The 20,126-nt window shown below is 41.0% G+C and overlaps 1 protein-coding gene across 1 annotated transcript; it reads left to right on the top strand.

Annotated features, from left to right (window-relative positions):
• Positions 1 to 10,031: 10,031 nt before the first annotated feature.
• Positions 10,032 to 13,200, top strand: irg1l (immunoresponsive gene 1, like). Its single transcript, XM_061080276.1, has 6 exons — positions 10,032 to 10,049; positions 10,458 to 10,512; positions 10,630 to 10,817; positions 11,197 to 11,289; positions 11,535 to 11,740; positions 12,273 to 13,200. The coding sequence occupies exons 1-6, from the start codon at positions 10,032 to 10,034 to the stop codon at positions 13,198 to 13,200; spliced, it is 1,488 nt and encodes a 495-aa protein (XP_060936259.1).
• The last annotated feature ends 6,926 nt before the right edge of the window (positions 13,201 to 20,126 follow it).

The raw sequence follows: 20,126 nt of genomic DNA on the forward strand, positions 1-20,126 counted from the left end.
CATTCTCAAGAGTAAATGAATGTGTGTCCTTAGGAACTTTAGCCTATAAATCACAGCAAGGTTTCGATCAGAATTTGCCACATAACTGATTTTCAAAAATGCTAATTCATAAAAATGTTTTATATTTATAAACGTAAAATGCCAGTTGACCGATTATTAAATTGACCATTTATTAACTGTCTCAAATATAATTTTCCTCCAGCTTACATGAGCTTCATCGGGAAGACCCAAACATTTAGATAACACTTTAACTTAACCAGTAAAAAAACTAAATGTGTTTAATATATCATCTAAAATGACACAATCTTACTGGTATTTGAAAAACCTCTTAGTGTCAAACTATCATTCAGTGACTGTAAACTGATAATGATTATATGAACAACGCTGAACAGGAAAACAAGATATAGTGAATATCAATGATAAGTCCGTTTTCCTTTTGATTTGTAAGGTCCTGTATGCTGCCCAGTCCTTTCCTTTTTTAGTAAGTAAACTACATAGTTTATTTAAATTTAAGAAGTGAAAAGACAAGTAAGATCACATGTTATCCTGTTACTATTCTATCTCAGGAAAATGAATACAGAGTCCAATAATGGGGACAGTCACATAAAAGGTAAAGATTTAAATTGATCACGTGGATTAAGATTAAGATTATTTTTTAACTCCAATTTCTGCCTTTGTGAATTAAAAGAGATTTACTTCCAGAATCCAGGTCAACAAATATCAGTGTCCATTCCAATTTCTGAACAATGTCAAGGTGAGACAAAAGTGGTAACTGAGCCATGCAGTACTCTGTACTCTGGTCAAACATATGTGGGTAAAGTTGCTCAGTTTGTTTGCAAACTCCTAAGCATGGAAAATAATACAATTCATAGAACAAAAGGTGACAAGTCATCCATCCATCCATCTATTATCTACCGGAAAATGTAGCTCCTCAACAATAACTACAACAAAAACTATTTACAATGACTGCAAACAAAAGATGAATCTCACAGACTCCAACCCCATGACAGCCCTTTATTCAAACTATGAGGTACAACAGGATAAAGAAAGTTTCATTTTGCGATTGCAGACACGCCTAACGAGCATGACAAAAGAATAATGACATGAATTAAATCAGTTACATGAAAGTTCATCAGGTATCAGGCAATATCTTGCAATATCTTGCTCAAAACACTTCTGATTTTTAAGGTCTAGTATGCTGCCCAGTCTTTTCCTCTTTTAGTAAGTAAACTACATAGCTTATTTAAATTCAAGAAGTGAAAAGATACGTAAGATCACATGTTATCCTGTAACTATTCTATCTCAGGAAAATGAATAGTTAAAGTTGAAGAGTTAAACTGAGCACCAAATAATGGGGACTGTCGCCTAAAATGTACAGATTTAAATTGATCACATGGATTAGGATTTAGTTTATTTGTTAACTCCAATTTCTGCCTTTGTGAATTCAAAGAGATTAACTTTCAGAATCTGGCTGCGTGATCTGAGAAGCAGGTGAGTTTTGTCACTTGACAATTGATAACCTGACAAAGCAAGTGTTACCAGCAGAAACAGCCATAGTACTGAATAAGGTAAGGAAACCTGAACCCTCTTATCTCCCGATGCAGAAACCATCAGCAAATACTGCAGCTATCTCCTATTGTGTCGGTAAGTGCTCTGGATGTACAGAATTTCTCTGTGAAATGAATGGAAACAAAAACAAACAAGCAAATCTTTTTGCAGATCTAACTTGTCAGCATATAACTTCTCTTACGACTTTGGAGCGTTTCCTGGTAAAAGCATCAGTTTCCTGGTAGATGCATATTTGTTATCGGAACAGGGCCTGTCAACACAGATTTAACTTGTCAGCATATAAGTATCCCTGAAAACTCCTCTCACAACTTTAGAGCGTTTCCTGGTTATGAGTTACTCAGTAAAAGAATCAGGTGCCCAGTTTCAGTTCATTTGTTATAAACAGGGAAATCCCATAGACATCTCTCAGTTTATGTTTGAGCTGCTTTGAAGTTGTGATGTAAATTTGACCTGGCAAGACTTAAAAAATAAAGAGATCTGAGAATAATAATCTTATGAGTGTGTTTTATTCCTTGCAAGGAAGGTCAGACAATCATACAACATGCGAAGAGCAATCTGTAGAGGGAATGACAAAGAAACATTCACATATTTGCTCTTTTTAGCAGATTTCGAGAAAAGTGATATTTATGTGTGTGAAGAGGTGAAATGTGTTTGTGTGTGTGTGTCCACAGAGTGAGAGGGGAAATCCCAGGAGATAAGACACAGACAAAGTTTCCCATAAAGAATGTCTTTAAAGGTCATCTAGCTACTGTCGACACCCCCTAAGCCTATCAGGTAAAACGACTTATCAGGAAAAATTTAACCAAGTACAAAATCTGATTCACTCCAGTGATGTTGTGAGTTTAGATTATTTGATTATTTTATGTTACAGTCTAATATTGTCTATATTTACAGTCTAATGTAGCTGTTTGCAGATTTAACATGTCACCATGTAAGTCTCACTGAAAGCTACTCTCACAACTTTGGAGCATTTCCTGGTAAAAGCATCAGTATCCTGGTAAAGCATATTTGTTATCGGAACAGGGCCTGTCAACATCATCAATAAGTACAGTGTGAAACGTGGCTCGGCTTTGTTCATAAACCGCCCACTGTGGCAGATAACACAAAAAAGAGGAGAAGCATCACACGTAATTTAATACCAACCAACACCCTTGTTATGCTGCACAACTATTTACAATGACTGCACACATTTTGTTTTTATCTCACAGCCTTGAACTCCTTTTTGTAGCTCAGGGTTGGAATAAGGGGAACAGTCTCTTATTGTACTCTGGTCAAACATATGTGGGTAAAGTTGCTCTGTTTGTTTGCAATTCCCTAAGCATGGAAAATAATACAATTCATGGAACAAAAGGGGAGAAGCCATCCACCCATCCATCTATTATCTATACTGCTGGTCCCTTGAGGGTCTCAGGAAAATAATTGCGGTGGTTTTGACAGCGTCTATATTTAGGACTTGTAGTGAAAAATTTACTACGTGTGGTTAAAAAACATTTTGTAGTTGAAAAGTAAGTTTTTGCAGACTTGTCTAAAGACTTTTATGACCTGAAACCTATTTGACCTCTTTTTATCACATATTTACTCTCCAAAGAGCTGAATGTATGTATGATTATCTCCAAATAAAACATATGTAAATCAGATTCCTGTGTTTAGATTCCTCTCTTAAACTGCGCCTACAGAACCAGTCTGAACTGGCTCTGAGAGACAGCCTTAGTTCTCCTATATAAGATCCTTGCATTTGACTGTCCTGCATCTTCACTCTGAGATCCCTGTGACTCTCTGTGTTGATCATTTCAGCAGAAAGCCTCTATTAAAATACACAAAGACAAATTTGGTGTTCCATCCTCTTATATTTACAGATGTCCATCACATACTTTTGAAAGGTTGGTGCTAATCAGCGCAGGGTTTTGCGAAAAGATGTCTGCAGTTATTGTGTTCGAGGAGGAGAGGGCATGAAAACAAGAGGGAGAGAACAGGCTTTTCTTCCTGGTTAGCATGTTTGGATTTACAGAAGCAAAAATAAACTCTGACCAGCTTCCTGGTGTGCGCTCCGTGCGCTACAGTGGCCCGGGTTTCGGGCCTGAGCGCTCGCTCATCCACAGAAAGTGAACTTCACCTCCTGCTCAATAGTGGTCAGAGGCATCTCTTCCATCAGCCCAAACCTGCTTTATTTGCTGAGGTTTATTATGAGCTATTTTTTCTTTTATTCTTCTTCGTATGTCCTGCCATCTTCTCTAGTCTTTCTCGCAGATACTCTCCCATATCACCTTTTTTTGAGTTATATTAATATTTCTCTGCTGTATAGCTCAACAACATGTTTGTTTGCCTCTTCCACTAACACCTCCAATTCCACGGCATTAAATTTCACTTTGCGTTGTGGTCACTCTGCTGTCTGGAATGCTCCACGGCGGAAACCAGCAAAACACGCAAAAGACTCATTTAAATACTACTGCCTTTACCATTTGAGCAATTATTTTTAATAGATCACCCGCAAAACTCCCACCAACCAAACGTGCAATCTATTATAATGTAAATTTGATTTCTTTATATGGGATCTCAGCAGATCAGCTGTGGTGTACAGCTGTGTCATTATATATTTCTATTCTTTTCTTTCCAGCACAGCAGTTATAGTACAAAATGTATAAATTAAATATTAAAACTTGCTGCGTTTTCTTTTCATTTCAGTGTTTCGTTTTCTAACGTTCTTTCTGCTCTTGTCTGAATACAAGCAGAAATGCTCTGTAATAAGGGTGGAAAATATATCTACTGAAATCTATGGTACTTTGGGACAATATTATTTACTTTTCGCGCACAAATGTTACCAGTCAAATTCACTCTTTATTTCACATAACGATTCAGAACAGTACACAGTGAAGTACAATACAATACAATAAAATATAATACAATATAGAATAAACACGGTGAGCTTAAATACCTTGTAACATAAGATACATTTTCTTTTTCTCATTAATAATTTATTACAGTATCATTGAAGTCCTTCAATCCCCAGTCATTTCACAAATTAATTTTTAATTAAATAAACTAACTAAATTCTTACAGTTCTTTCCAGGCTAATACAATGTGAGAGATGTCATCTAAGTCATGGTTTGTCAGCTGAGATTCTTCAATGATAACTTCCCATATAAGTTGTTTTGAGCTACAAATGATGACTTCACTTTTTGTCGAGACGTCCACAGTTACAAAAATACACACAGCTCTACCTAATAATTCTCATATTTTCCGTAAAGTGTTCCTGAGATTGTTGAATGGACAAAGGGTCTTGTGGGGATCCAGGTGTGAGGGGAGATATGAGGAATGTGAAGATCACACCATAGTGGTTTTCACTCTTTCAAAGATCTGTTGAACTTTTATAGCAGGGACACAGCCTTCCCTTACAATAGTGATGGTCCCTGCGGAAGAAGGAAGATAGGTTAAGTTAGTAAGTGTCTTTTAAAACAGACCGAGAAAGAGAATGTAACAGGAATATTTTTGCATTGTACCTTCATCAATCTTCAGACAGTTAACCACAGTAGAGGCAACAACTTCATTAGAGTCGCCATCACAAAGAACTCCCTGGATCTTGTGTCCAAGTCGACTGCAGCAAAACCAAAGGAAGCAGAGACGGTAAGTGAATGTGCATGAAGTTGTCAAAAAGAGACTAACCAGCCCAAATTTCGAATCACTGAAACATGACATGATGTGCGTGAGTTCTGTTGAAATACACTTACTTGATGACCATGCTGTGGTGGGTGCTGTCTGCTTCTCCACTTGGATTGGCTGAGGTAATGGCAAGGGGACCGGTGATGTCACACAGGTGGACGGTCACAGTGTGGTCTGGGACACGGATCATGATGCTGTCCTTAGTGCCGACACGGTCATAAGCCGGTCCCACTCCTACATGAGACAAATTAGAAGGTGAGGTGAACATTGTGGACTAACATTATTCTAAAGGCTAAAACTGCAGCTGCCCAGGTCTGTTTACCGAGTTTATACAGCCAGTCTCCTTTGCTGACGATGCAGCTGATGCCTCCAGGATACACGTTCCTCATAAACTCCCAGAGCAGAGGACTGAAGGGAGGCCTGGCTGCTACCAGCTGCTCCACACTAGAGATGCAGATACAGATGGGCTTCTCTGCTGGTCTGTCCTGGAGCAGGTCACAGACAACAGGTCGTTGGTTTAACACGAAGCACACAATAGAGAACTAATGATCTGTCCCATGTCAAACGTCAACAAGCATCACATGTTGTTCATCTTTACTTTAATACTGTAGATTTTCTCAATGGCCTGAGGATTCTTGCAGGAGGCCGCCAGGGCATAGACCGTATCTGTGGGAACACCGCAAACTCCGCCCTCCCCCAGAAGGCCAGCGATCTTCAGGAGACCACTGGTGAGTCGTGAGTTAGCAACAGGACAGGGTAGCTCAGGAGAAGATTCCTCCTTCACTTTCTCCTGAAACAGGCCAAAGAAGGAGGGACACATTCAGAAAATGAACAGGATAAACGTCACTTCAGAATCAGACTAGGGATACAATCTTCTGATAAGTTACCTTTAATAAGGAAGGGCCCATAGGCAGCAGTCTCCCGGAGAAGATGCAGTTGACCAGTGATGCCAGAGCTCCATATATACAGATGATCGACAGCAGTGCAAGCATGGCGACTGTTTAAAAAAAGTTATAAAATTGTTATAACTACGTGACTGCACATAGGGTTTATTTATGTTTACAATAAAGCAATGCTCACTTTCTAGCTGGTATGGCAGTCGCTGCAGTGTGGACAGCAGGAAACAGACCAGAACAACCTCCATGACTGTTGTTAAAAACAGCAAAACCAGGTTCCTGTAGGCAGCTGATTCAAAAAATGGAAGGAATTACAAATGGTTATAGAGCAATAATAATAATTACATTTTTCTTTATTAAAAGTGATTATCTTTACCTATCAGCATGAGGAAAGTGTTAATGACCAGGAAGGCAATGGCTCCTGCTGCAAAACCATAGGATGCTTCTTTTGGAAGTTGGATGAGGTCGCCTGAAAAAAAACCATTTAGATTCATTTTTTGTGTATTTCATTTAGACTAAATCCCCATCTAATCATGTTTTTACCAACATACCTGCAAACCTAAACCAGCTCCAGGTTGCCCATACTGCTACATAGCTCGATGAAATGACAGATCCAAATCGGCCACCTCCCGTAACTTGCAGCCGGCTGACATAGGCTTGGAGTATGGCTCCAGAGATGAGGACCCAAGGGACAGTCAGATTGAGGAAAGAGGGATTTGAGCTTGACAACTTTGTATGGAGAGCTGAGAGAGCTGCAACCCCATTTGAAATGTAGAATAGGGCGTCTGAGGCCTGGTCGGTTTGGGGCAGTGCCTCCTGTCTTCCATTTCTATATCTGCCACACGTCAAAGTTTTCTGTAGCCGCTCACTGGAGAGGGGCTGTGGGCCGACAGGGATGAGAGACTTCTCTGCTATTGTGTTGATGAGACGTGAGAAGGTCCCATACAGGGAGGCTGCGGTGAACAGGGAGCAAGCCACACCAAAGAAAATGTAGTAAGCCTGAAGAGGTATTTGGGGTATTGTTGAGATTGTGAGCAGGACAAAGAGAAGGTTGTGGATCAGTTCCAGGACATCCATGTTCAGGCTTCCTACGCAGAGCACAAGGCCTGACACCACAAAGAACCAGTTTCCCACCATCGACTCCCTCCCTGAGATCAATAAACTGTTCTCTGCAGTCAGAGCAGATACCACAAATTCATCCCAAGCCTTGATCAGCCAATATGTAGCATGAAGACCAAACTTGGTTGTGTGGTAGCAGTCTTGGCGCAGATGGGCATAGTAGCTTGAGAACAGCTGGGCCACTGAGATGATTGAGACCCATACAGCTCCTAAGCCAAATGACTTAACATACCCAAAACTGTAGAAAGCCAAGATGAAGGGGGCAACAGTGTCACAGAAGAAACCCAAGGCCATGGGTTCTGCGTATTTTGTGTTTTTCTTCTTCTCTTGACCGATGCTCTGGACACTTGCAGAGTTGGGGGTTCCCAGCAGGAGAACATTGAAGAGAGGGGTACCAAAACCTTTGAGCACTAGACGCTGGGTGAGACCTTTGATTAGCAGTGCAGCTGAACCGTAGATGGCAAAAATGAGAATGAGCAACTCGAGAACCCCAGAGACCACAAGGGCCCAGGAGCTTGCAACTAGACCCACTGCTTCAAAAACTAAGGTGGCTGTGATGGCCCCAAAAACAAAAGGCATGATGTAGTTGACTGTGGCAGAGCAGAAGGCTAGGAGGAAGGACAGAAGGATAAAGGGGACCAGACCAGCGATCGCTGACTCTTTCATGGACTGACCTAAATGGCTGACTGGGATCTCTGTAGTGGCATTCAGAGTAATGTTGCTCATCATGTTAGTGGACTGAGACAGATTATTCATCATTTGATATACGATAGATGATGTCGAAGGTTCAGCTAAGGCGCCAATGTAGATTCGAGTTGCTCCATAACTGCCCCAAAGAGCAGCATAGCCAATGAAGGCGGTGCCACTCAGATGATCATATTTTCTGAAGGAAAGCAGTCCAGCCACCAACTGGCAAATACCACCAATCAGGATGAGATGGACACCTATAAAACCCATGAAATTAGAATTAACATAACAATTAACAATATCAGATTTTATTATATTATCTTATCAGATTTTCTAAAGGTCTAACCTGCAAGTATGTTTTCCACTCCCACTGGTGCACTGCCAGTATGCGCTGTATTGAAGTTCTGCAGAAGTACGATGAATGCACTGATCCCATTGGATAACATCCCCAACACCCCTGGTTCGCCATAGAAACTGGCGGGAAAGCCATCTGATGTCGCCATTGTGTCGTGGATGTCAAACTGCAGTTTTACTGAAAGAATGAAGCACATGCCACAGAAAAATGTCATGAATGTGTAGAATATTCTGTACATGCCCCATTAAAATATAAAGTGCAATCCTGAATCCACACATGACAAATAAAGAATTCGAACACAGTCTTGTTTGATTTATTAGTACAGTTGCCGAAGTTGCCAGAATTGCCAAATAGAGAAAGTAATATCACAGTGTTTTCAAAATGAATGGAATAAATCATGCAAAGTATAAACAGAGAGATAAAGAGTCAATGTTGTTTCTGGTTGGAAAATAACAATTTTATTCAATAATCAATAATCATTCTGTCGAGGGGCGGGGACATAGGGGTACTGGCCCCAGCTGAAATCCGATTGGCCCCCCAGATGCCCCTGTCTTATGAGTATTTGCTTTTTAAATACAGTAGTCACTTACTAAGAATACTCACAATTAATAGGATAATTTGTTGAGAATATTTATTTTCAAAGCTTTTTGAAGATCACAATGTTGCATTGAACTCAATGATGTGTGGATTTGCTCAGAGCTAAGAAAAAACAACAAATTGTGCATTCATGTTTGATATGTAATTGTGTAAGTGACAAATCCTAGATCTGCCACTGACAACATTGTACAGAATATGGAGGGAAAGTTTAATAATTTAAAGAAAAAAAAAATATACTGTAAAGAATGGATGGAAAAATGTTATCCTACAAACTCAAGTAAATGTCATAAATATACTATTTTCTATCGTATCTCCCTAACCAGTCTTGGGCCCTGCCCAGTCATAAAACGGCTGCTCCACCAATAGAACGTGTCGACAGCAGAGGTAACCGGGGGCAACTGTATTTCAATTACTTTCTTGCTCCACTGACCGAAAAGCAGAGGGTATCTCTAAAAGTACAATTTACAAGCACCCCCTCTCAAGTTGACTCAAGTTTAGCACATCATGCTCTGATAAATAACAAATTAAAATTGTTGTATTTATCTTGTTATATTTCAACTCATTGTATGCATTTAGTCAATGTAAAAATATCAGGTTATCACCACATTGAAAGTTTACATTTATCAAAGTCTTTGTGTCAGAAATAAAGTGAATTAAAATAAAGTCTTACCTGGTGAAGATCCTCAGACCGACAAAGTGTTGAGTTGTTCTGACACAGGGATGTTAAGTTTCTCATAAATAAGACTTTCCTGTGGGGAGGAGGAGTTCATGAAAAATTCCCCCACATAAACCTGCAACCTGAGAGGTGACATCATTGTTTCCTTCAACATTAACAATAAAGTACCACTCCTTCCCCTACGTCTCATGAGGATGATGAGGCTGGTGATACTGGTGGGGATGATGACGGTGATGAAGATAATAATCATGACAACCTTGGAAATTCCTCCTATAATCTGCTGAGGTCTTGTTACGGATATGTATGCCCATCCCTATTCCAAGTAAACTTGTACTACAGGGGTTTGTTGTGTCCTGGACTATATAAGGCAGGTGTTCTCTCAACCTTAAGAGCATCTTCAACAACCTGTTGACTGCAAAACTACTGCATCAGAAGAGAAAGAAAACAGAAGTCAGAGCAACAACGAACTTCAGCCATGATCTCTACACTTCAGGTAAAGATTTATTCATTCTCTCTCTTATTGAATAAATGGAGAACTGATGGATAATAAGGTACAAACATCCTGTTATGGTCCGAATGAGTATTGTGGAATCTAATAGGGACAGATTTAACTTAAAATCACAAGCTTGTACTGTGAAGGTGTATTTTAAGAGTATGTGCCGGGGGAGGATATAACAGAGCTCTGGTTTAATGTTGAGCTAATCTTTACCTGCACCTGTTAGCTGCAGCTCTTTCAAAAGGACAGACAGGCAGAGATAATTTGATCTGATAAGGAAATAGCTCAGAATCAGTGCACGCCTGTAATCAATCCGAAATTATAAAGAAAGAAATGCTGTATAGTAACACAATAAATGTTGGTTTACTGGTTTCAGAAAAGATATTGCATTTCTTTGTCCCGCAGAAAACTGTTAGACCGGTGTTGGCTGTCAGAGGACTGCATCAGTCTGCAATCGAAGGTAAACTTTGTACACTTAGGTTCACTTGATTGAAAAAAAGTTAGACCTGTAGGAAAGTATACATTTCTCTTTCTCGTTTATCTGATCACGACATTTCTTTTTCTTTTCCCCTTGCAGTTTTGAAGCGCCCAGCCCCTGAAGACACGGTCACAGCCAGCTTTGGGAGGTTCATCAGTGAGATTAAGTCCCATCACTTGTCTCCCGTCGTCCTCCACCGCAGCAAAAGGATGGTGCTGGACAGCATCGGGGTTGGTCTGATTGGCAGCACGACGGACGTGTTTGAATTGGCCCTGCAGCACTGCCAGGTGAGGCGGAGGGAAAGAGGAAGAAAAAAAAGGGAAAATAACATTTTTATCAGAAATGAGGCAATTAGACGGAAAAAACGCTTAACCTTATACAAATATCTGTCTTTAGTCAGTGTGTGGACAGAAGAGATTAAGTAAAAGAAAACTTTAAAATGATTAATATAACTTGTGAACAGACAGGTTTTTATGCCCGATGACCTTTTTCCACAAATGTTCCAGACTGACATATGACTTACAAAGAAACTTAGTCACGCTGTGTTAATTGAAAAGTGGTGAGCTATTTAAAGTGAAGTTCACTCTGTGTGTGATTAAACATTGTATTAAAAATGCCCTTTGAAAGATTCCCTGTTTACCTGTCTGTACTGTGATTTCCCCTCAGTACATGTACGCTCCTGATGACATCAGCTTTGTGTACGGACGCAGAGGAGCCAGACTCTCCCCGACACTGGCAGCTTTTGTCAATGGAGTGGCAGTGAGTATTAATAGATGTTTTATTTCTATTTCAGTTGCACTAAATTCATCACGACAAACAGTGTTATTCTCAGCAATGGTACAGTCTGGACAGGAAGGATTGATGCAAATATTTGATTGGTCTTTCCAGTTGGATTTTCATCATTGTTTGGCCTCCTCTCCTTAAGAGGTCATCGGGGTGAAAAGCTAATTTCTATGTTACCTCTCATGTGCAATCATTTGATCAGTAAAATCTCTCTGCCTCAGACTCACTCCATGGACTTTGATGATACGTGGCACCCTGCCACTCATCCCTCTGGAGCAGTCCTCCCTGCTGTGTTAGCACTCAGCGACATGATGCCGTCTAACAGCAAACCTAGTGGCCTGGACCTCCTGCTGGCTTTCAATGTCGGCGTCGAGATCCAGGGGCGACTGATGAGGTTCTCTAATGAGGCCAACAACATCCCCAAGAGGTGAGCACCTCAGATCATACGGACGCAGATACTGTCATTTATGGTTCTATAGCAGCAGGTGTTGAACTCAGTGAGTCAGTTCCTTGCTGGACATGTTTTTGATTAATATACATGGAGGACAAGTATCCACCTGAGTCTAAAGAAATCTATATTTGACTCTGCTGATCTGTGCAGCGTGCAGCGAGCCGGTCCAGCCTCTTAGTGGTGGCAATGAGCTGTGAAAGGCATGTTGTTATTTTCATCTCAGGAACAGCTGATGCTCTGTGGGTCGTATTTGTACAGTTAACAACGTGGAAGAGAACATCACACAGGACTTAAATTGGCAAGTTTAATGATGCACCACGCAATTGGCTTATGCATCAAGCACTGAAATGACTAAAACCCTTGAACACGCACGTATGTGGTTAGGAGAGTAACATAAAAGTGAAGCTGTTTTACTCTGCTGTACCCATAATGATGCGGAGCACCTATAGACCACCTGATTCCAAAACAACTGACCAAAGTCTCTCTTCTCTGTTCTTCTCATGTCCAGGTTTCACCCTCCCAGTGTGGTCGGGACAATGGGGAGTGCAGCAGCCTGTGCTCGCCTCTTGTCTTTGGATGACGTCCAGTGCAGTCATGCCTTGGCCATAGCTGCTTCTCTTTCTGGAGCCCCGATGGCTAACGCTGCCACCCAGTCTAAGCCCCTTCACATTGGCAACGCCTCACGTTTGGGGCTGGAAGCTGCTCTGCTGGCCTCCCGAGGCCTAGAGGCCAGCCCTCTGGTCCTGGATGCTGTGGCAGGGGTGGCCGGCTTCAGTGCTTTTTATGAAGACTACGTGCCACAGCCTTTAGAATCACCCAATGATGGTGGCCATTCATTCCTGCTAGAGGAGCAGGACATGGGCTTCAAGCGCTTTCCTGCCCATCTGGGGATGCACTGGGTGGCAGATGCTGCAGCCTCGGTCCATCAGCTCCTCGTAGGAGTTGGTCCTGGCACCATCTCCCCAGCTCAGGTCCAGGACATCCATCTTAGAGTCCCGAAATCAAAGTACATCAACAGACCTCTTCCTGAGTCTGAGCATGAGGCACGCCACTCCTTCCAATTCAATGCTTGCAGCGCTCTCCTTGATGGCGAGGTGACTGTGCAGTCCTTCACACCCGCTGCAATGGGTCGCCCTGAGCTGCTAGCTCTGCTGAGCCGTGTTCACATGGAGCATCCCGACGACAACCCGGCCAATTTCAATCGCATGTATGGTGAAGTGCAGGTGAAACTTGTTGGAGGAGAGATCCTGACAGGACGGTGTGACACCTTCTATGGTCATTGGCGCAACCCGCTGACCAATGAGAGCTTAGCAAAGAAGTTCAGAAACAACGCAGGCACGGTGCTTCCTTCGGAAAAAGTGGAGAGTTTGATTGATGTGGTGGAGGAGCTGGACAGAATCGGGGACTGCACGGCTCTTCTGTCACAGCTGCAATGAAAACACAATAACAGCTAAATTAAATCATTGTACATAAATACCTCAAAAGATATTTCACCTAAATAATTATTATCAATGTTGTCAGCTCTTAAATTAATTCTTAAGAATATCACCTATCCTTATTAAAAAAGCCTAAAATCTAACTTTGTATCTGTTGCACTTGGTGAGGGTTTTGCATTGTAGCTCATAGTCCTGTGATGGAAATCTGGAGATACAAGAGGCTGGAAACAACAAAGTTATCTACGTGTATTTAATAAGGGGCTTTCTGCAGAAAGGATCAACACAGGGAAACCGCAAGGGTCTCAGAGTGAAGATGCAGAACAGTCAGATACACAGATCTTATATACCAGGGGATAGGGCTGTCTCTCTGAGCCAATCCAGACAGGTTCCCATAGGTGGGGGAAGGACAGGAAACTAAACATAACAGCTGATTCACATGTGTTCCCTGAGGTGATAAGAATAGATACACTCCTTCCTTTGATGGGTAATTAAGTCGCACAAGGTCTTACTATATTGACGTCATAAACAGTTCCGACCATAAAACAGCTCAAGTCATCAATAATCTGTTGTATGTAAATACAAGTCATAAAAGTCTTGAGAAGTCTTTAAACACTTATACAAAATACTTTTTCAACCTTGCTGAGTTAATTTTCTACTACATTTCCCTCCTTTTTGTCATTTATTGACAACATAAGAGAGTTTACAACTACAGTAAAACATCAAATACATCAATTCACCAGGATTTCAAAATGCATCATCATCATCACTGTAGTGTAAAACAAACTGCCTTTGTCGTGGACGGTATGCGTCTTTAAATGGGAGAAAGCACTGATAAAAGTAGATTAAACAGACAACACAACAATATTACATTCTTCATCGATATTAAAGGGTACTGGGGAGGAAACCAGTCAGGGAGGGGAAACACATCTTACATTATCGTCACTGTAAATCTAATTGGCGCGTCATCTGGCGGAGCAAACCATCGGGACACAGCTGGCATCCCCCATAAACCCCAACAGTAACCAAACTGGGAATATAAAGGTGCAGTGTGGGGGAGACATACGTGCGAAAACAGGATGCTTGGAACCCAACAAATCAAACTGGCATGGGAGATTGGATTGAATGTTTCAAAAACGAAATTCGTATCAAGAGTTATCAGTCAGCGGGGGATTGATGTCATCAATATTGAGAGAACAGTTCCTCTACTGCCACTCCGACCCAGCTGACTGAAGTGATGCCACGGAGGTCGGTGTTTCATCGTCGCCTTCTCTGCTGTGTGTGTATTATGTGATTCTCCGAAGCAACGATTACCAACAGCTGTGCTGGTCAGCACTGCCCTCTCTTCACCGATCCTTTGTTTTAATTATTAAGTGTGGGTGCAGCAGGTGGATGGTCTGGTTCTGGGACTCTCTTGCAGTGACTGGCATGAATCCACGTTGTCCTCTCAGCGACCTTCACAGCCGTGTAGGTCGTTAATAGGATCTGGTACGGTCCTGTCCAACGTCTGTGTCGCCAACTTTTCCGCCTTAGGTCTTTCACTACCACCCATTCGCCGGGCTTCAGGTTATGAAGTGGTCCAGTCGCCGGGGTAGGGAGTGCGTCTTTAACCTGTTTGTGAATGGCAGATAAAGCAGAAGAGAGATTTGTACAATAAGACAACATTTCATTATCACAGAGAGTTGTTGAGGGCAATTGTCTTTTAACAGGTCCAATGCCCGTGTTTGCTGGACGTCCGAACAGAATCTCAAATGGGCTCAATCCATGTTTTGGTCTAATTCTCATTCTCATCTGCATGAGAACAAGTGGGAGAGCCTTAGTCCACGACAATCCAGTTTCCTCACAGCATTTAGCCAATTTGTTTTTCAGCGTGCCATTTTCTCTTTCCACCGCTCCCGCACTTGCTGGGTGATAGGCACAATGTTTTCTCAGATCAATGCCCAAATATTTACTCATTTGTTTTAGTGCCGCACTAACAAATGGAGTTCCGTTGTCACTGCTGATTTTGCTTGGGATTCCCCATCTGGGAATAAGTTCAGTAATCAACGCTTTAGCTACGGCACCTGTGTCTTGCTTTGATGTGGGGAAAACTTCGACCCATTTAGAAAACATATCAACTATAACCAAGCAATATTTTTTTCCCTCACTTGGTGTTAGCTCAATAAAATCCATCTGTAGATGGTCAAATGGTTTGTCAGGTGGAGGATGTGCAGCTTGTGGGGCCTGCATTCCTCTACCAATATTGTTAGTGGCACAAATTATGCATGCCTGACAAAACTTCTGAGCGTAGCTAGAAAACCCCTTTGTGAACCAATGTTGTGAAATAGCAGCCATCATCGGTCCTTTTGAAACATGATCCTTCCCATGCGTTAACTTTGCATAATGGGGAAACAGATATTTTGGCAAACAAGGTTTCTCATCAGGGCCCACCCACACCCCATGTGTGTGTGTGCAACCACTTCTCTTCCAAAGTCCACGCTCTTCCACTGTTGCTCTAAGTTGAAGTTCTTGTAGGTCAGCCGTGGGGGTGGTGGGGTCGACCTGTAACAGAATGTGTGAAGCAGATAGGGGCTGACGAGCAGCTGCTTTCGCTGCTGCATCTGCCCTGGCATTTCCTTGTGATACTGGGTCATTATTAGAAGTGTGAGCATCACATTTACATACAGCAACCTGTTTGGGGAGGAGGACAGCATCAAGCATCTGAGACACTAGAGCATGATGTGCAATTGGTTTGCCTGATGATGTAAGGAATTCTCTGTGCTTCCAAATCGTGCCAAAATCATGTACTACACCAAATGCATATCTACTGTCAGTGTAGATGTTAACCCTTTTCCCTTTAGCCAATCTGCATGCTTCAATGAGAGCAGTGAGCTCTGCTGCCTGTGCCGACAGGGAAGCAGGGAGAGGTCGTGCAATCAATGTATCATGTGCTGCTACCACAGTGAAACCAACTTGATTTGCTCCTGTGTCTGAATTGCGAGACGCTGATCCATCCACAAACAGTGTAAATCTTGATTCTGCAACGTAGTTTCCTGTAAGTGTGGTCTGGGGGAACAAACTTAGGTTATTGTTACTACACAATTATGTTGTTCACCATCTCCTTCTGTTGGAAGAAGAGTAGCTGGGTTAAGAACATTACATCTTTTCACATTGATGTTAGGCATTTCCAACAGAATAGCATGTTAACGATAGCATCATACACATAGCATTTGGGATCAAGTTTTGCTCAGAAAAATGCTACACGTCTCTGTTTACCCCCCTTGATCAGGGAGTAACACTGACGTCATCTACTCCCCCGTTCTTGTCATCTGGTTGTGTGAAAGGTCGGTCAGGGTCGTCGGGCAGTCATAAAGTCGAGGTCGTTTGTAGGGTCAGTTTCAAGTCAGTGAAAGCTTTCTCGTGTCATCAGTCTATATAACTTTGCTATATGCTGTTAAGCCCATGTGCGATTGCGCTGAGGGACTCCTCGAGGACAGCATAGTTCAAATTCATTCGCAGGAATGACATCATTTATTTCTTTGTAACAGTTTTAAGAATCTTTGAATTACTGTTACTCTATTAGGGGAGAGGGACTGCCCTCTGCTGTGATCACATGCCCTAAAATTGATCTTTTACATTTACAAACCTATACTTTAACAAACTGCAGTTTTTCAGGCTTGCCTTATGTCCTTCTGCATTTAGATGTTTAAGTAGAGCTACAGAATAATTTTCACAATATTCTTCAGTTGGAGCACAAATCACTAATCCTTATATTGTCAACATATCGTAAATGTGCACTTCCTGATGTTATCTTTAATGATCTTAAGCTTTTTAGTGCCTGGTTGTAAATGGTCAGTGATTCACAATAGCCTTGACGAGGCATGTGAATGTATAACTTTCTCTGTTGAACTCAAATGTAAACCAGTATTATATGTCTTTATCAATTTAAAAACTGAAGAATGCATTTGCCTGATCAACAACAGAGAATCCTTTATAATCCTTCAGAACTTGCTAAAGGATTGTTTTAAGAATTTGGAACCGACGAAGCGCGAAGTTGTACTGCGGCGTTGACAACTTACAAATCTTGGATGAATCTCAAATCATCAGGTTGTGTTTTATCAAAAATACTGTTCACCGGAAAAAATCGGAGTGTGCACTAGTGAATCCTTGCAAGGAACAATTACACCTGCCCTCAATAGAGAGTTGAAAACTGGTGTAATACCATCGATGACTTTCTGTTACAGTAGATATTGTCAGATCATGGTGTAATAACCACAGGTTCCATGTGTTAATTAAACCCACATCATGATTACCTCTGAGCCCTTAAAATGTTGTTTGTATAAACTAAATATGCATGTGCATATTTGGCTTCTGTATTTGTGTCTGGTACCAGTTAAACAACCTTGAAAGTGTAAATAACAGATGTAAATCATTTTCTAAACACTTTAAAAATTGATTTTACTTAACCACGGGATCTGATATCTTTTCCCAAATGTCAGCATTGACACACTTTTGTATCCACGGTCGCAAGTCTTGCCATTCATCATTTTTGTTTTTGACAGCAAGTCATGTGAGTGTGAACCAGGAACATCAAAAAAGGAAAGCATCCTCTGAACATACATTTGTGAGGTGTTAACTGTCCCTGCCAGTGTGTGCTTTCTGTCCCTATGATGCAATTCTTCTAACCACATTCAACATACATTCCTATCTGCCTGAAATTTAAAATTTTACTTTTCTGGCCTAACTTACTATTTCGTTCTCCTCTAGATTCAGTCTAGAATCTGTTTCAGCTGTTTCAGCTGTCTCATGCTAAAACTCCCCCCCTCTGGAAACCCACATTCATTCATCCAAACTTTCACCTGGCTAAGTGCTGTGTCACCATAGTTCCTTCGCATGAAATTCATATTAGGACTACTCAGATCAGTTCCATCAAATTTTTCTTTACTGTTACTTTTACCCATATTTAAAAAAAAATTATTTTAAGTTTTAGTTATCTTCAATCAATCTCCAAAACACTTTCGTAAGGAGCAAAATAGGAAACGTAGTAATATTAATATCCTCAAAATACTGTCGTATCCCCTATATAATAATCAATAGTAATTTCCTTATAATTACTTGGTCAATGGTAATTTCTCAATTCGTCTCTTTTTTTTTTTTTTTTTTTTTTTGCGGTTTAATACACTTTTAAAAATCCTGCCTAACCAACATAAAGCATAGTGCCCTAAAGAAGTTCTCTACATAGCGCGCTTTTTTTTTGAGTTGCCTGACACAATGCAAATACACTCAGTATTATGTCCTCTCTGTGGTTGCAGTCGAAACAACTCCTTAAGGTACCTCGTCAGTCTACCTTCCAGGTTTCTTCTAAACCTTGGTTAAAAATTTACGGGGCTTTCACCCGTCTTGAGGATCCCGTTCCTCTTAGACCAACTTCTCTATAACACTATGTTCTGCTGGGATAAATTACACTTGAAATCTCAGATTCTCACCAGATAGATCGCAGCGCTGAGACGATCCGGCTCGGGTCTAGGTCCCTGCATCTCACCCGTGGGGAGGTTAAGGTTGGAAACTTTTTTCCAAGATGATCAGTCAACCGTAGACACCGAGTCCAGATGCGTCCAGACGTGCGATCCCACTTCTGACACCAAATTGTGATGGAAATCTGGAGATACAAGAGGCTGGAAACAACAAAGTTATCTACGTGTATTTAATAAGGGGCTTTCTGCAGAAAGGATCAACACAGGGAAACCGCAAGGGTCTCAGAGTGAAGATGCAGAACAGTCAGATACACAGATCTTATATACCAGGGGATAGGGCTGTCTCTCTGAGCCAATCCAGACAGGTTCCCATAGGTGGGGGAAGGACAGGAAACTAAACATAACAGCTGATTCACATGTGTTCCCTGAGGTGATAAGAATAGATACACTCCTTCCTTTGATGGGTAATTAAGTCGCACAAGGTCTTACTATATTGACGTCATAAACAGTTCCGACCATAAAACAGCTCAAGTCATCAATAATCTGTTGTATGTAAATACAAGTCATAAAAGTCTTGAGAAGTCTTTAAACACTTATACAAAATACTTTTTCAACCTTGCTGAGTTAATTTTCTACTACAGTCCTCATCACTGTACACTACAGTTATTATTCAATATGTTTGTTTCTCTTACCAGTGCTGAACAACGCTGAAACCTGTTGGGCTAATAATATATTCATCTAATGTGTATTGCTAAATAATTGAATTATGTTATTTTTATTTTGTTAATTAATCCATATTATTAGTTGTAAAAATGTGATCTATTTATTTTGGTCGGATTTATAAAAAGTATATGTTATACATAACAAACGTATTTATGTTTCTGTTGGTGTGTTCAAAAATAAAATAAAACGAAATAAAACTCAAAAGCACTGTCTGGGAAATTGTTTGAAGAAATATTATTTTCTCTTTGGCTCGAAGAAAAATTCTCTCAAATCTCCCCCTGTAAATATCAATCATTTAACAGAGGGAAACATTCTATGCCTATTGCCGAGCACAATGTTATAAGGGTGGTCACTGGCAGCAAATCATGTTCACCCATGTCTCTAACAGGGTTTGCACGGTCAGGACAATAATTGCTGTGTCCTTCTAGTGAAACAAGCAGGAAACTAAATAATAAAAAAAAAATGTAGTCTATGAGTAAGACTAGCTAACAAGTGACTGCTATAAATATCAAACTGTCAAGCAGTGTTATAAATAATGAGCGGTGCTGGGAAAACACTGATTTCCTCATCCCTCATGCCAGTGGGTTGTTCCCAAACTTACTGTTTGGCCATGGGTTACTTCAACTAAACACCTCAATAAAGAAATTATTGTTCTCAATTTGGAATGAGCTTAATCATTATGAAAGCTGTATATCATCAAATGACATTCAGTTACTTGTACAACTGAGCAAGAATGCACAAAATGATGAGACA

This window comes from Limanda limanda, chromosome 10 (assembly GCF_963576545.1).
Source record: "Limanda limanda chromosome 10, fLimLim1.1, whole genome shotgun sequence".
Classification (NCBI taxonomy): Eukaryota; Metazoa; Chordata; class Actinopteri; order Pleuronectiformes; family Pleuronectidae; genus Limanda; species Limanda limanda.